A 14,239-nucleotide genomic window follows, 5' to 3' on the forward strand; every position below is an offset into this window, starting at 1 on the left:
ACTGAAAATGTTTTCCACACTTACCCTGACAAATTACTCCTGCCACAAGCCATACAAAATTCTCCTCTCAGTTCTGTAACAGTTTTTCTTTTGGAATAATTTCTGTTCACCCTTCTCCCCCAGAGAGACTTGATCAAGTTTTAATAATAGGGAAGTTACAAAGCTGTTGGCACAGATGTGGGGTGAGATCTTTAGCTGCATTTTAAGTCAGTTAGGTTTTACCATTAAATGGTTCACATCTTTTTCCTGCTCCTATACCCCAATGCCATTCTGCTTCCATTTTTGGGGGTGCAATATTTCCACTTCTACTTTTACTACTCTACCTTAACATGTAAGGGTACTGTGGACACCTCAGGAGGTGACCAACTTCTTCAGCTTCCTGTAGTATATTACTATCCCAGGTGACTGCATCCTTGTGAGATTTATGAATGAAGTGTCTTAATAATTCACAGCAAATGGAGTCTTTTATGATACACAGCCATTGTTCTGGAGAACATGAGTACCATATTTGTGTTTTAACATATGCCTGAGGTTATGAACCAAGCACTTACAAACTAGCAAGTTTCACATCTGTATCTGGCAAAAAATTGTTAGAGTGATCATAACGAATAGAATATTATGATCTCAATTTTCCACAAAACTGCTGGAAGTGGGTAGATAAAAGGAAGGCTTGATTTCTGAAGAGGAATATTTATTTTTTGGACTGGAAGAGATGGATTAAATATGAAGCAGAGAGATTTGCTCCTGGGAGTTCCTGAGTATATTCAGAACAGGAAAAAAGGTATTTCAGAGGTATCTAAACTATTTAGAGGAATGGGCAATAAGAAGCTTGATTCCAATAACAAAGTAACATGCATTGAAAGAATTAAAAACAAGGCATGAAGATAGATAGGTGACGGATTATAAATAGGAATTACTTAGCATATATAGACCTAAGTCAGTGGTGCAGCTACATTAAGAGAATATGATGGTAACAATTACAGAAAAAAATAGGGATGCCCTGTTGATTTACACTCATTCTCTAAGAGACTGCTTCCTCTTCTCTCATTGTACATGCTTCATCATACAACCTTTAAGCAAATCACAATCCACTTGACAATTTAAAGTATAGCAAGAACAACTATCCCCGTGTTCTGAACAGGTAACTGATACACAGAACAATTAAGTGAATTAAGCTATGCAAAAATCCTGCTGAGGACATGGAATTAAACCATCCTAGTCTCCCAGTTCCAGTCCAGCAATTTGACCTCAAGACTGAAGTGAAGATGTTAACAGTGCCCTAAGAATTCCCTGCAAATCATGATTTCAAACCCAAAGTTCAGAGATCTAGGCTTTATAAATGGAGTACATTTTGAGATCTAGCTAAGCCTTCCCAAGACTAACTCTTTACTTTTGCAAAGAAAAAAAAATTACTTCATACCAAAATTAAACAAATATGGAAGAGCTAGCAGTCTTAAGGTGAAAACACTCATGCAGACCCTCTGTAACAGATGTATAAACTCAGCCTCAGACACTCCATCTTACAAATGAGACAGCTAACAAACAAAGTCCTGGCAGTTTCATTCCCCAGCAGTCCTGAGACTGTTCATGTGCCCAGTTTTCCCTTCTCTCTCCTCTGGCTCTGGCAGAGCTTGCTGGCAGCTTGTCTCTAAGGTCAGCAATCCTGCTACAGGCAGGTGAGCAGCCAGCTTGCTAATCCAGTTATGCAATACAAGACCTGAGGGGTGCACCTTTTGTGAAAGAATAGGCTATTATATAATTACTTTATTATTATATTAATATAAATATTAATTATTATATAATATATAATAGGCATTATATAACTACTAGTGAAGTTACCTGCCTGAAGAATATTAAAAAAATGCCAATGTAATTATGACACTGAGATAGTAGGCCAAGACTAAATTCTTTCTGCAGATCTCCCTGAAGTAAGGCTTTCAAGTGTGATGGAAAGGAATAAGCAGCAGGTTTAAGCCAGGTAGGGATTTTTGGAAAAAAAGTGTTGCATCAGCCTAACTCTGAGTCTGCTAAAACCAGTTGAGTTTAGCTGTTTCTTTGATGAAGCCAGCGCAGAGCACCTGGGGGAGTTTGCTGTCATCTGGGACAACCCAAAATGACATGTGAACCACTGTTTGGCACTTCTCTCAATATCTCAGGGAGCTCAGCCACTTGATCTAACCTCAGTCCCTCAGAGATCCCTAGCAGCCAACTCGAGATGCGGGCCTGCTCTTCCAGTCCCAAACATCATCTTCTCCATTTGCAGAGGAATTGGGATCTATGAACCGAAGCACAACAACCCACCCCTCTCTCTGCAGGGCACAGGGGAATGGAGGAAGGCTGCCATGCTGGTGGGCCATGAGCCAGATCCAGCTCCCAGGCATTTCCACCAGATGTTGCTTTTTCCTCAGAGAAGACACAAATTGCTGCTTGCAAGGCAAGTACAACCGTAGCAGCCAAACACCATGTCTTGTGCTTACAAATATCTAAGCGCAGCAATCTGCTGCTGTAGCTACCATGACAAGTAGAAAGAAAGCAACATGAGAATGCTCTTCCAGGCAAAATGTGTTCCCGTTTTAGAAATTGTGGATTCCCCCCCCCACATCCCACCCCTTCTATCCTTTTGTGGAAAGGTGCAAGTAAGACTCCAATTGTAAACCAAGTGGTTTATTCTCCTGGAGAGCTTGGTGGCAAGGATTTATGTATTATTAAAATTACTGCATATGTTGTCTGCAGCACTGCTGGCTCAAGCAGTACCTGTTTTACTTTTTTCCCCCCTCAAACTTTTGCTGCTTTGAGAAAAAAATCTCAAATGAAAGTCTTATCTCTGTATATTCAAGGTGGAGAACACAGAGTGAATGAATGCCTAAACGCCAGGCAAAGAAAACATACAAAACCCAACCTACAACAACAAAAAAGAGGGACAAGTTTGAGTTTGCAATATCACCTCATTCCAAAAAGGGCCAGGCTCTGTACCTTTTCCAAGTGGCAGTGCAAAGAGAAATTTCCAGGGCAGCATGCCTGTGAATTGACACTTTTCAGTCTCTTGCCTTGGCATCATGTGAAGCAGGAAATTTTTCACTTCCACAAAGTTTGTTTAGGAAACCAACCCACAAGCAAAGCCTCTTGTTCCTCACCAGTGCAGAGTGCTGACCTGTGCTTGTGGCAGCTGGGAATTGCAGCCCAACAAAGCACCTTTCTGCAGACATCTGCACTCTTTACCTAACACACAACTGACACTGCTGAAGAAGCGTTTGTGTTTTGGAGTGGGCGAGTGGACCAGAGCTGGGAGAAGTTCCAGCATCCAGGACTGGACAGAGTATTCATGTGCAGGAGACATCCTCCCTCTTGCTGGCTGGAAAGCAGCACATTTAATGGGCAGGCTAAGTTAGAGGAAACAAGGATTTCTAACTGCTTTTAGATGCTGCTGGAAGTGCTGCAATAGGACACATACAAGCCTGCCAGTTAGAGGATTAAGGAGAATTTTTGGTGTTGGTTCATGCTGCAAGACATCAGGAAGGTCATTAATACAATTGCTGCCAGAAATTAACTTAAAGGACTTTCTGACATCTCTATTTCAGACATGCTCTTGCAGGATGCTATCCTAATAGAAGGTGCAATCTACACATCTCTAACTAGAGCTTCAGAGACAGAAGATGTGTAGACGTATTTGCATGCCTATACATTACTAGGGGCAAGTCTAGAAGATGGGGGAGGCTCCAAGCTCTTCTATCACTGAAGCTTACCAGGTCAGATGGTATCAACAAGCACATTTGTTTTAGTCAAAAGTGCTCATCAAAAACAGCTTGCCAGGAGCTAATTGAATAAAGGAAAGTCATTTTGCCCATTTCTAATAAAAAAAGGCCTCCATTTGGGCAGTATTATTTGCAGTCAATTATTCTGCTATTTCCAGTTGTGCTCCAGGGAGCTATATTACTTCTCCATAGCGCTTAGCAGCTGTTCATTAGGTTAGCCTCCCAGTTGTTTCTGCTTGCACAATGTTCACCCTGCAGTGCCAGATGAAAGGAATTTTAAGTGCTATCTGTTGCTTTGTATGGCCCTCACAGGATTTTGGAAGCCATCCCAACCAGAGAAAGAGCAGGGAGTTCTTGATTTTTGGATGAGAAGGTAAGATGCCATGGTTTATTTTAACAAAGGAAGGGTAGAGAGGAATAACTGGTATACTGAGAGTGCCACTTCAGGACAAAGTCTGACTGTGACTGGCACACAAGGACACTATCAAACAGCAGCATTTGAAACCTGGAAGCTATCGCTTCATAGATATATTTTGGTATGACCCTGCACCACTCTCTGACATTTATTTTTCCTTCATAATGACTCCATGACTTGGCTCCAAGAATACAGCATCCCTGATTTGAGTGCAGCTGGTTTACTAGTAGAAGCACCGCAAGTCAGTACAGTCTCACATCTGAGCATCTAAACTCATAGAACACTGGCACACTGGGCTTTGACTGCCTTCATATGCTGGGCTCAGCACCACTCACACAATTTGCCATGTCTGACTCCATACCTGTCTATACCTTGCACATGCACAAACCGAGCAGATTCACACACGTGAACTTGCAAATACAAAACACACCAGTAAAAACGCTCAAAGCACTAAGATAGAACACATCTGCACCCTGTCCGGCCACCAGTAACGCCACTTCTTGGGAAATGAGTTGATCATAATTTTCATCTCTGAGATCAACAGAGATAGTGGCTTTCACAGGAATTATCTGGACCACCATACCCATTTTTTTTCAGTTTACAGTCATATCTGCCTGCATGCTTTAATATGAACTTCAAAGAGAGGCAAAAAGCCACCCTATCACCATTACAGTAAGGAACTTCACTCCAACTTCAGATTTTCAGGCTCTTCACAGCAAGCCTGCTGAGTCTAATGCTTCGTTTAATCAAACAAATAGTCCTGAAAATGCAGCTTGAACCCTTAGAGTTAGAAGGGGTTTGCTCCCTCTTTAGTCATTACCCCAGAAGAAGCTTTTACAAAGCAGACAAAAAAGACTTCTTTAAGCACCTCATATGCTAGCAGAGATGCAAATTTAGTTCAGCTAGCTCTAAACCACAGCAGAACTCAGCCTGGTCCATTACAGCACCATCTGGTTAATTTACTTTAATGCAAGCCAATTAGGATCCTCTTCATCCTAAAGAAGATAATCTTTTACTTTCAGCTCAACAGAGCTTATAGAACATCTCACCACCTAAGAACAATTAACAGGTCTCCATTCAACTTCCTTAAATACTCGTTCAACCCTATCACTGCTGATAATCACAGGTATGGGGGTTGGGCTGGGCTTTAACTTTGTTTTTCTGCTGTTCTTTCCATCACAACCCCAGTGTGGTCCTGCTGTTAAAGAAAGAAGATCCTTCTGCTGATAGTTTTGACTCAGAAGAGTCCACATTAAGTATAAGAATTAGAAATGTAAAAGCTAGATTCAAGTGCTGGATTGTGATGATACAATACTCTGTGATAGCTGAATTAGTCTTGAATCCTATCCCTAAGTAACCTTTTAAAACAGCTTGTGGAGGATTTTCATTCAGTAGCTCCATGTATGCAAGGTGGGAGAGGTTACTTCATTCTCAGCATACTGGGGGATTCAACATCTCCAACCAAGGAGGACGACACTAACTGTGCAGAAGTTCAGGTGGGAAGGGTCCTAGCAGTCCCTTTCTCCTCTGAGTTTAAACTATGCTTAATTATTCCCTAGTGATCAAATAAACTTATGACTCTCATTTCATTTAATGTTCCCTAAAAGAAGAAGGTGTGCACAGATCTTGATATGCTGCTTTATAACTTTTCTTGTATGGACTTGAATCTGTTTTGTCCTCCCCTGCATCATGTCCTTAGAACAAAGCAGTAGTTACTCTCTTTCTCGAACCTACACAGTAATTCAGGAAACAGAACCGTGCCTGAAGGAATGAGGGCATGGGCTGAGGACAGTAACTAATCAAGAGGGAAAAAATAAAAAGAGAGAGAGAGAGAACAGAATGGGAGCTCTCCATTTTTGGGAGTCACTGATCCTTTATATATTGGATCCAAGTACAGCTCAACCTCCTCTCTCTCTCCTGTTGTTTATACAAGGCCAACTGTGGCCTCAAACATGACTTGAGACTGCAGGCCCCCTCTGCTCCCTATCTGAAGAGAGTGTGGGCAAACTCCTATTGGCAGCACCAACTCCAGTTGGTATGATCCTGGGAAGCCTCAGCTGTGAGGTTGCTGCCAGGTTGCTCAGCCCCACCAGGACTGAAGTGCTCTTGGGCATGCCACGGGGCAGAACTGTGGGATGAGAGGCTTCACCACAGTCAGAAAGCAGCCAAATGGGTGGTCTAATCATCTGTGGTTTTAAGTTGTACATCCAGAGGGCTAGAGGGCCTGACTCCTAAACTATTCTGTTCACTGAGCATCAAAGTTTCCTTCAGTCACTGGAGTTGCTCTTGCAACCTGCTTGGGTCTGAATGCTCACATTCCCCACGAGGATGTGTTCCTTGGTTGTTAGATTTGGGACTACTGGGACATGAAAGAAATTGCTTATCTCTGTGTAAAAGAAAAGAAGTCTGATGTAAGTGCCTAAAGTAGGGGAAGCTGCACAGCTGAACATGCCAAACACAAATTAGACACTGAACCCCCTACCGTATTTCTGGGGTTCCTTCGTCAGCTGGCTTCTGAGGTTCTCAAATCCCTGTGTTATGGGGAGCCTGGATATCCCTCTGGAGGCTGAAAACTCCAGCACAGAAGCAGGAAGGTAGCAAGAGATTGAGCTGTTTTCAGGAAGATTGAGTAGCAAAGCCAAAGGAAATTAAGTATCAGAAGTAGGGCCTCGAGCCTAGGCCCCACTAGAGGCCTAGTAATCAAAATCTGGGGACAGGTTTGGTGAATTTTGGGGTCAGCAGCACAAATGCAGAGCAAAGCTGGAGAGTCCTTGAATGTCTGAGCTAAGAACCAGGCCCTGACACACCAAATGGATGTCCATCTTTGCTGAGCAGCTCTGTTGGGGTCTACTGCCTCTCAGCACCAGAAGAGATGCCTGGAACAGAGAGACCTCAAGCAACACTGCATAGACTGCAAAGCCATCTGGTCAAAATCTGTCAGGCATCAGGATTTCTGGTTAACATTGGTATCATATGTACCAATCTGCTGTAAAACCACTGACACATCTCTCATACCCTATTACTGCTAGCGACGAACAGTGGAAAGTACTCAGGATTAGGAGAGCTGCAAGGCTCACAATCCCTGAGTATCAATACATAATTTACAGTATAGGCATTATGGTGTTCCTTTAAGAATATAAATATATAATGAGGATTTCCACTGAGAGGCCATATTTTTATTTATTTAGGAAACAATTAAGTTGAATTCTGCTGAAACCTCTCCATACAATGGATGCTCCATGAGTCAGTAGTACGCAGATTTCTTGAAAGTGCCATATTCAGAGCAAATTAACATGGTCTTAAAAACCAGTTTCATGACAACTCTCTTACAGACACAAGGCATTGGCTGTGAAACAGCATCAAGCATTGCATGACATCAGGTAGCGCATTTCTGTTTATTTGCCTTTCTTTGAGAACTCTAACTCACTGTTGGGCAAAGGAGTGCACACAAGATGTACAAGAAAAGGTTAAAAGAGACTTCTTTATCACCATATTCTGTGGCATGAAGGGCCACAGACTTTTTTTCTTTTTAAAAGGATATGGTTTTGTGCTCTGGCTGATGTCTTACAGTTCAGAGTACAACTTGCCCTTCTACAGGAATCTCTTGAGAAAATTAATAGTGAACACAGTAATTTACTAGGCTGTATTACTGAATAAACGCTGCCAGTTGCACTAACAGCATTTTAGCAGACACTTTTCAGTTTGTGAATCCCTAAATTTAGAAAGACAGTAAGAAATCAGACTGCAGTGGTGGGGACATGGAGAAGTGGTTGAGGTTTCTTCTCCCCTGCAATAGATTCCCGCTTGTAAACTGTTGTGTTTATATACTTCAATACAGCTGTGATAACCTACAACACAGGTTCTGCCCTAGACATGTATAGTTTGTCCACAGTCTGGCTCAACGCGTTAGTAGTTTTCATATATAATATTAAAACCCAAGGTCTGTATCCCGATGTTCTTCACATGATGCTCTGTCTGTTCACGTCCACATTGTATGCTGATGAACTGGAACAGCCTCGGCCGAAATCAATAAAAATGCCTTCAGAATCAGAGTCAATTGACTCTAAAATTTGATCCACTATGTTCTCAGGGCTAGAAGAAGGAACTGGAATCAAGGATGGGTCCCTGTCCAACTCAAAAGACCTGTGTGGGTCATCCATTGAGTGGAAGAGTCCTTTCTGTTGCTCAGCTGTGCCAAGCTTGCCAGAGCATTCCACTGACCCAGCACTTGACCTTTCCTGATCTCCTGACAGTGAGTTTTTCGTGGCTGTCATGGAGTTCTTGGAACCATTGTCCATTACGGTGGTGAGGTTGGAGTACCCCTGGAGCTCCAGGCAGGAGGTCATTTCTGAAACAGAGTGCCTTCGGATGCCTGTTCCATTGGCAGCCATGCCCTCAGTTTCATACTCAGCTACTGGTGTCAACAGTGGATTATTGTAACTTTTTGACCGCACCACGGGGTTCTTGGTGAGGATGTCACCTGACTTGGAGCGCCTGAAGAACCGCTTCTCTGTAAACAGAGAAAGATACAGAGTAATATCAATAAAGCCTCCTATGTATAATTACAAGCGTTCAAAAGAAAAGTCAAGGCCCAAATATTCATAAACTTTTATTCTATGAAAGGACATTTTTGAAAGAATACATTTTGATGGTGTTATAGATACTTATGTTTCAGATTTCCTAGACTTCCTTATCATATTGAATACCCCAAAGCTATTAAAAAAAAAAAAAAAGAGCTGAAAATTCCCTTATATTCACAGAATCCCCTGCCAAAGCAGGTTCCCCAGAGCAGGTTGCCCAGGTGGACATCCAGACAGGTCTTGAATATCTCCAGAGAAGGAGACTCGACAACTTCCCTGGAAAATTCATACAATTTCAACTGCTGGAGTAAAAACAGTAAATATCATAGAAGACTTGATGTACATTTACAAATGCTTTCTTAAAGCAATTACAGAAAGTCAAATTTTGTTCTGTCTATAAAGGTCATAACTAATTTCTAGTAGAAATCTGACTTTGGCCTTAGGATTGGTGGCACTGATTTTTATTTAACTTTACTTCCACTTGTGCTTTCAAAACCTAATTTCTTCACATGAAACCAAAAGTGCACTGCAGAGACAGTGCCACCAATCTGCCTAAGAAAGCAGAGAACCTGCCACCTACCCTGGGAAAATCAGGTCTCCAAATTTGGGGTGCACATGTTACAACATACAGCTGTACTAAATCATTACAGAAAAAATTTGATTCAAAGCATTGTTCGGAGACCACGCAAGGAGAGAGCACCAAGAAAATTTGGAAAGGGTAACTGGAGGGCAGTGCCCAGAGCAACCTTGCTGGCAAACAAACCCGCACTCAGTCCAGCAGCAATTTTATTAATGCAGTTGTTAACCAAGTGGGTTCTTTCCGAAGAATGAGCAGTAGGTGGCAGCAAATCAGCACGGAGAACCTGCACCAGTGGTTTAGGTCTGGAGCGCTCTCCTGCAGCTAGATCAAAATGATCATCATGCAAATACTTTGCTGATTTTGTTACTCTGCCTCACTTATGCTAAAAATATCAGTGGTGTGACTACTGTATCTCATTTCTGAAACTCTCTCCCTTCCACTCTCACTTTCCCATCCCCATGCAAGGGACAGGGCCAAGAAAAGGAACTGAATTATAACCTGGCAGTCAACCATAGCCACTGCAAATAAAAAAAAACACAACTCTGAGTTAGGATGAAAGCCCACGTTTCCCTATAAACCATTTACAGATGCCTTTCTCTTCTCAAATTATTCTTAGTTGCTTATCTGGACACAAATTCTAATCACATGCTGTACTACTACTGCTACTAATAAAGAAAGTTTCTGTACTTAAGATTGCACTTTGCAGATGTTTTTGCCTCAGCAATAAAATCAACTGAACCAAGACCTGGCAAATAGATGAGGGGCAGCCCTGCTACAGGAACTCTAGCTTTTTGGTCACACCAAGCTCTGGCTGAAGGGGAAGGCTGTGCAGGCCAGATGGGCAAGAAAAGGGATCAAGGGCCTCATCAGTCCCACAGAAAATATATCGGAACTTTAAATCATACTGTCAAAATAGCTGGACAGGATTAGACACATTGGTTCAAAAGCAACAGAGAGACCTCTTCTCTCAGCTCCCTTGGATCCAGGTTCACTGACTAGAGTAAGAACTATTCAGGGGTATTCCTACAGATCTACACCACAGCAAGGCAAAGTGCCCAGTCCAACTAAACCTTCCTATTTTCTGCACTCATAACATTTATTTTCTGATAATCCATTTCAATGAAGTTTTATTCTCCCTGAGTGCATTTTTTTCCATCCTGACATACAAGCTTTTATTCAGAGAGCAATTTGGAGTTCCTCTTAAATGCTTGTGGCTTTTAATGGCAAGCACAGAATACAAAGTAGTTATCCTAAACCATTTTCCATAAATAACCGGCCTCTATTAATTCACATAAAACTGATTTGTTTCTTAAACACCTATTGCAATATAACCATTTTTTCTATTCAGCTTCAGGGGAAAATTAGCTACCTTATTGACCATTTCTGACAAACAAATAGATGAAATTGGCTGCATAGAAAACACACAAACTTATTTTCTCCTCTGTTTTCTCTATTCAAGCAGACCATCACAGTATTTACATTAAAATAGTTGGGTACTACCATATTTGCTTGTTGACTTACAGTAGCATCCCCCTTGCATTTTCAACAGATTTAATTATTCAGGGGAATTTTTAAAAGACTTTCATCTTGGCCTAATCTTACCTTCACAGAAGTCACCAAATGCTTCTGAACACAAGGAATCCTAGACAATAATCTGGAAGGAACTTGAGAAAGTCATCCAATCAACCTCTGCCATCAGGTAGCACCATGTCTAGCCACCTTGGTCCTTATGGATGCTGTGTATGTGGCATGTAAATAGCACCTACCATAGTGAAGAATCAACAGTCTCCATAGGTGTTTATTCCAGCACCTAATCAATGCAACATTAGAGATTTTCCCTTCCAGGTAATCTAGATTTCCCTTGCTATGTGCATTCCACTCTTCTTATCTCCAGTGGAATGGAGAACAGCTTATTACCTTCCACTTTGCAGAGACATATTACATATTCAATGGCTTATCATTTAGTTTAGTCTTTTCTAAGACAAATTCCTACTCTTTCCTGCTTTAAACAAGCTAGTGATCTTTGAGCACTAATTAACAGACACTATTCAGCACTCTTAAAATGGCTTCTTAAAATGTCCATAAAGCATCCTGTGTTAAAACTCCCTCCTTAAAAGATAGAATGGAAAAGCTAAACCCACTCCAGATTCATAGATTTAAAGCAATTTAGTGCTGTTATGATGATCTGCTTTCAACTTCTGCCACTGGCAAGTCACTGTAACTTTGTAAATTGCATGAAAAGAGCACAGCCACACTGCGCTAGTACCAACAGTCTCCTCTCGTGTGGGCCCTGGCCCAGTGTGGACCAAGGTTTTAGTGATGCCCTCTGTGCTATATCAAATCAAGCCACTGTTATTCTTACCCAAAATACAGGAAGAGTGTGTGAAGGGTCCATCGCTGGAATACAGGCCATATGTGCCTAAATAAGGTGAAACCACTTTCTGGATCAGAGATTCCAGTTTCAAATAATCTTCAGTCACACCTTTTGACTCATGAACACCCTGAAATAGAAAAACAAAACAAAACACAAGATCAGTGCTGTCTCCTCCAACTGCAAGCTTTCCTTGCTCACAAGAGGAAGCAGGCAGGCAGCAAGCCATACATAGCAAAGGTACACTGAGATGTGATACTGGTTTGTTTCTACACCTGATTTGTCTTACTGTAAAGCCAAGAGATATGAGTAGAACCAGAGACTCACCACACAGCACTACACAGATGCACGGAAGGAGCCAGTATCTATTTCCAGGAGTTTAAAATCCAGGCTTTCAGAAAGGTATAGAATCATAGAATATCCTGAGCTGGAAGGGACCCACAAGGATCATGGAGTCCAACGCCTGGCTCCACACAGGACCACACAAAACCCAGACCCTATGTCTGAGAGCATTATCCAAATGTTTCTTGAACTCTGTCAGGCTCAGTGCTGTGACCACTGCTCTGGGGAGCCTATTCCACTGCCCAACCATGTTCTGGGTGCAGAACCCTTTCCTAACACTCAGCCTGACACCTCCCTGTCTCATCTCCAGGCTGTTCCTTCCTGGTATAACCTGCTTAGTGCAAAGGCACTCGAGGAGAACAAAGGATGAGGTTTGCAAAGATCAATTAAAACCATCCCTTGACGTTTTGTTATTTGCAATTCTGCACTGGCTTCCTGAACAAGAAGATGAGCAGCTTCCGCCAAGTACTGCACCAGTGGCTGGTACCACACGGTGTCACTGCCATCTAAGCTATAAAACAAGATTAAGTAAAAGGTGAAACTGACTCAGAATTATTTCTTCCAGGATATTTTAAACAAAAAAAAATTAGAGCAAAGAGGTTTTCATCTCTCTCCTTGCCCCAGCGCAAGGGAGGTAAAAATCAAAAAATCCAGGCAAAAGTCACATTAAAACTAAGAATGGTAAGATCTACCCAAAGGCAAAAACCTTTTGCCCTTAGCTCTTAACTCTGCACTTCCACCCACAAATGGACTTGTATGGCTGTGGAGGTGACAGACAAATCCTGCAGAGCTGTAGGCTCCTTTCCACTTACAACTGCAGCATATATGCTCCTGTGCTGTCTGAGCAGAGCCCTATATACTCATAACCTTTTGCTACCTGAAGTGTATTCACATATGATGTAGGTTTGGCATATCTTGTTGCAAAATTAAAATCCTAAATACTCAGTGGGAATTTTGCTTGAATTTAGTTGAACTCCAGGTTTTGTAATATAGCCCTGAAACACTATAAAACTCCAAGAAAAAACATTTTGGGATGAAAGCCTCTAGAGAGCAACACAAAGATCAAATGAGTAAAATTGCAACACTTCCTTCAGTAAATGAAAAGATCCTGATATTCTGGATGCATTTGCTGCTCAGTGTGATTCACCAAACAGTGTCTACAATGAGAATCGGCCTGCAGTGTGCTTGTGAAAGGCTTGCTTCACCCCTTGGCTGCTGTGCTGCCTGAATCCCAGCTGGCATTCCCTAACAGAAGTTTATGAATAGAAAATAAATCCAACAGAAAACATATAGAATCTAAATTCTGATTCAGCAGGCTTTAAATAATGAGTAACAATTTTTGGAGACATGCTATGTCCTGTAAGACTTTTGGAGATTCACAAATACAAATATGAATACAAGGGCAAATGCAGTGAATCTGAAAGCTTGCAAACACCGAAATATCAGCAGAATGAACCAACAACTATCCTGACAACTAAAACTAGATAAAAATAACACAGGAATAATTAAAAAGGCTTCGTGAAGGTGCACATATTATTTCAAAGTTACTGAGGCCTCCATCAGAGAAAGGGTTTCAAAAAACAGGAGGAAGGCTACTTTTCTTGTACTGAGATTTGCACCAGGATTCCCCCTCCCATCTTGCTGGTATTTAGCCAAGATCCTTCCAGACCTTAGAAGAGCAACATCCCTACTGCCCTGCTGCATATTCATCACCCCATCAAGTTCATAACCCACTGACAAAGATTAGGACATGAGGCCACCCACTCCAGATGGCCACTCCAATTACCACCGGAGCCAGTTTCTCAAATGTGAAATATAATACTGGTGGCAAAGACAAGTGATGGTTAGCATTGCTCATACCATGATTTTGTGGTAAGGCTTTCTTTACTTTTCTGCCACTTAAGTAGTTTCGGTACTTGTGAAAGAGGGTAGCTAAACACCAACTGTGGAGAATGAAACCCAGTAGTCCTCTCATACCACGCTGCCCATGAAATAACCCTGACCGCTTGAAGAACTGTGATACAAGTGATAAAACTTTCCTTGCTCAGTGGCATCTTAACAGTCTGATTTCCTATCTATCTCACATTGCCTGAGAAGGTTTTGTTGTTGTTGTTTCCCCCCCTCCTTGCTCCCTGGCACAGGAAATGCCCCCTTCTCTTAAAATCCCACCTCCCTAACCACTCACAGCAGCTTCTTCAG

The 14,239-nt window shown here is 41.9% G+C and overlaps 1 protein-coding gene across 10 annotated transcripts in view; it reads right to left on the reverse strand.

The window, feature by feature from the left end:
* Positions 1-276: 276 nt before the first annotated feature.
* PRR5 (proline rich 5) overlaps positions 277-14,239 on the reverse strand; it is a 100,680-nt gene continuing 86,717 nt past the window's right edge. For all 10 annotated transcript variants that reach the window (XM_021278456.4, XM_038173373.2, XM_072041413.1 and 7 more), the window contains 2 exons: positions 11,690-11,828; positions 277-8,677 (listed from right to left, as the gene is read on the reverse strand). In XM_021278456.4, coding sequence (XP_021134131.1) covers positions 8,127-8,677; positions 11,690-11,828 — 690 coding nt within the window. In that variant the 3' untranslated portion in view covers positions 277-8,126. The remainder of the gene's footprint in view (positions 8,678-11,689; positions 11,829-14,239) is intronic.

This window comes from Anas platyrhynchos, chromosome 1 (genome assembly GCF_047663525.1).
Source record: "Anas platyrhynchos isolate ZD024472 breed Pekin duck chromosome 1, IASCAAS_PekinDuck_T2T, whole genome shotgun sequence".
Classification (NCBI taxonomy): domain Eukaryota; kingdom Metazoa; phylum Chordata; class Aves; order Anseriformes; family Anatidae; genus Anas; species Anas platyrhynchos.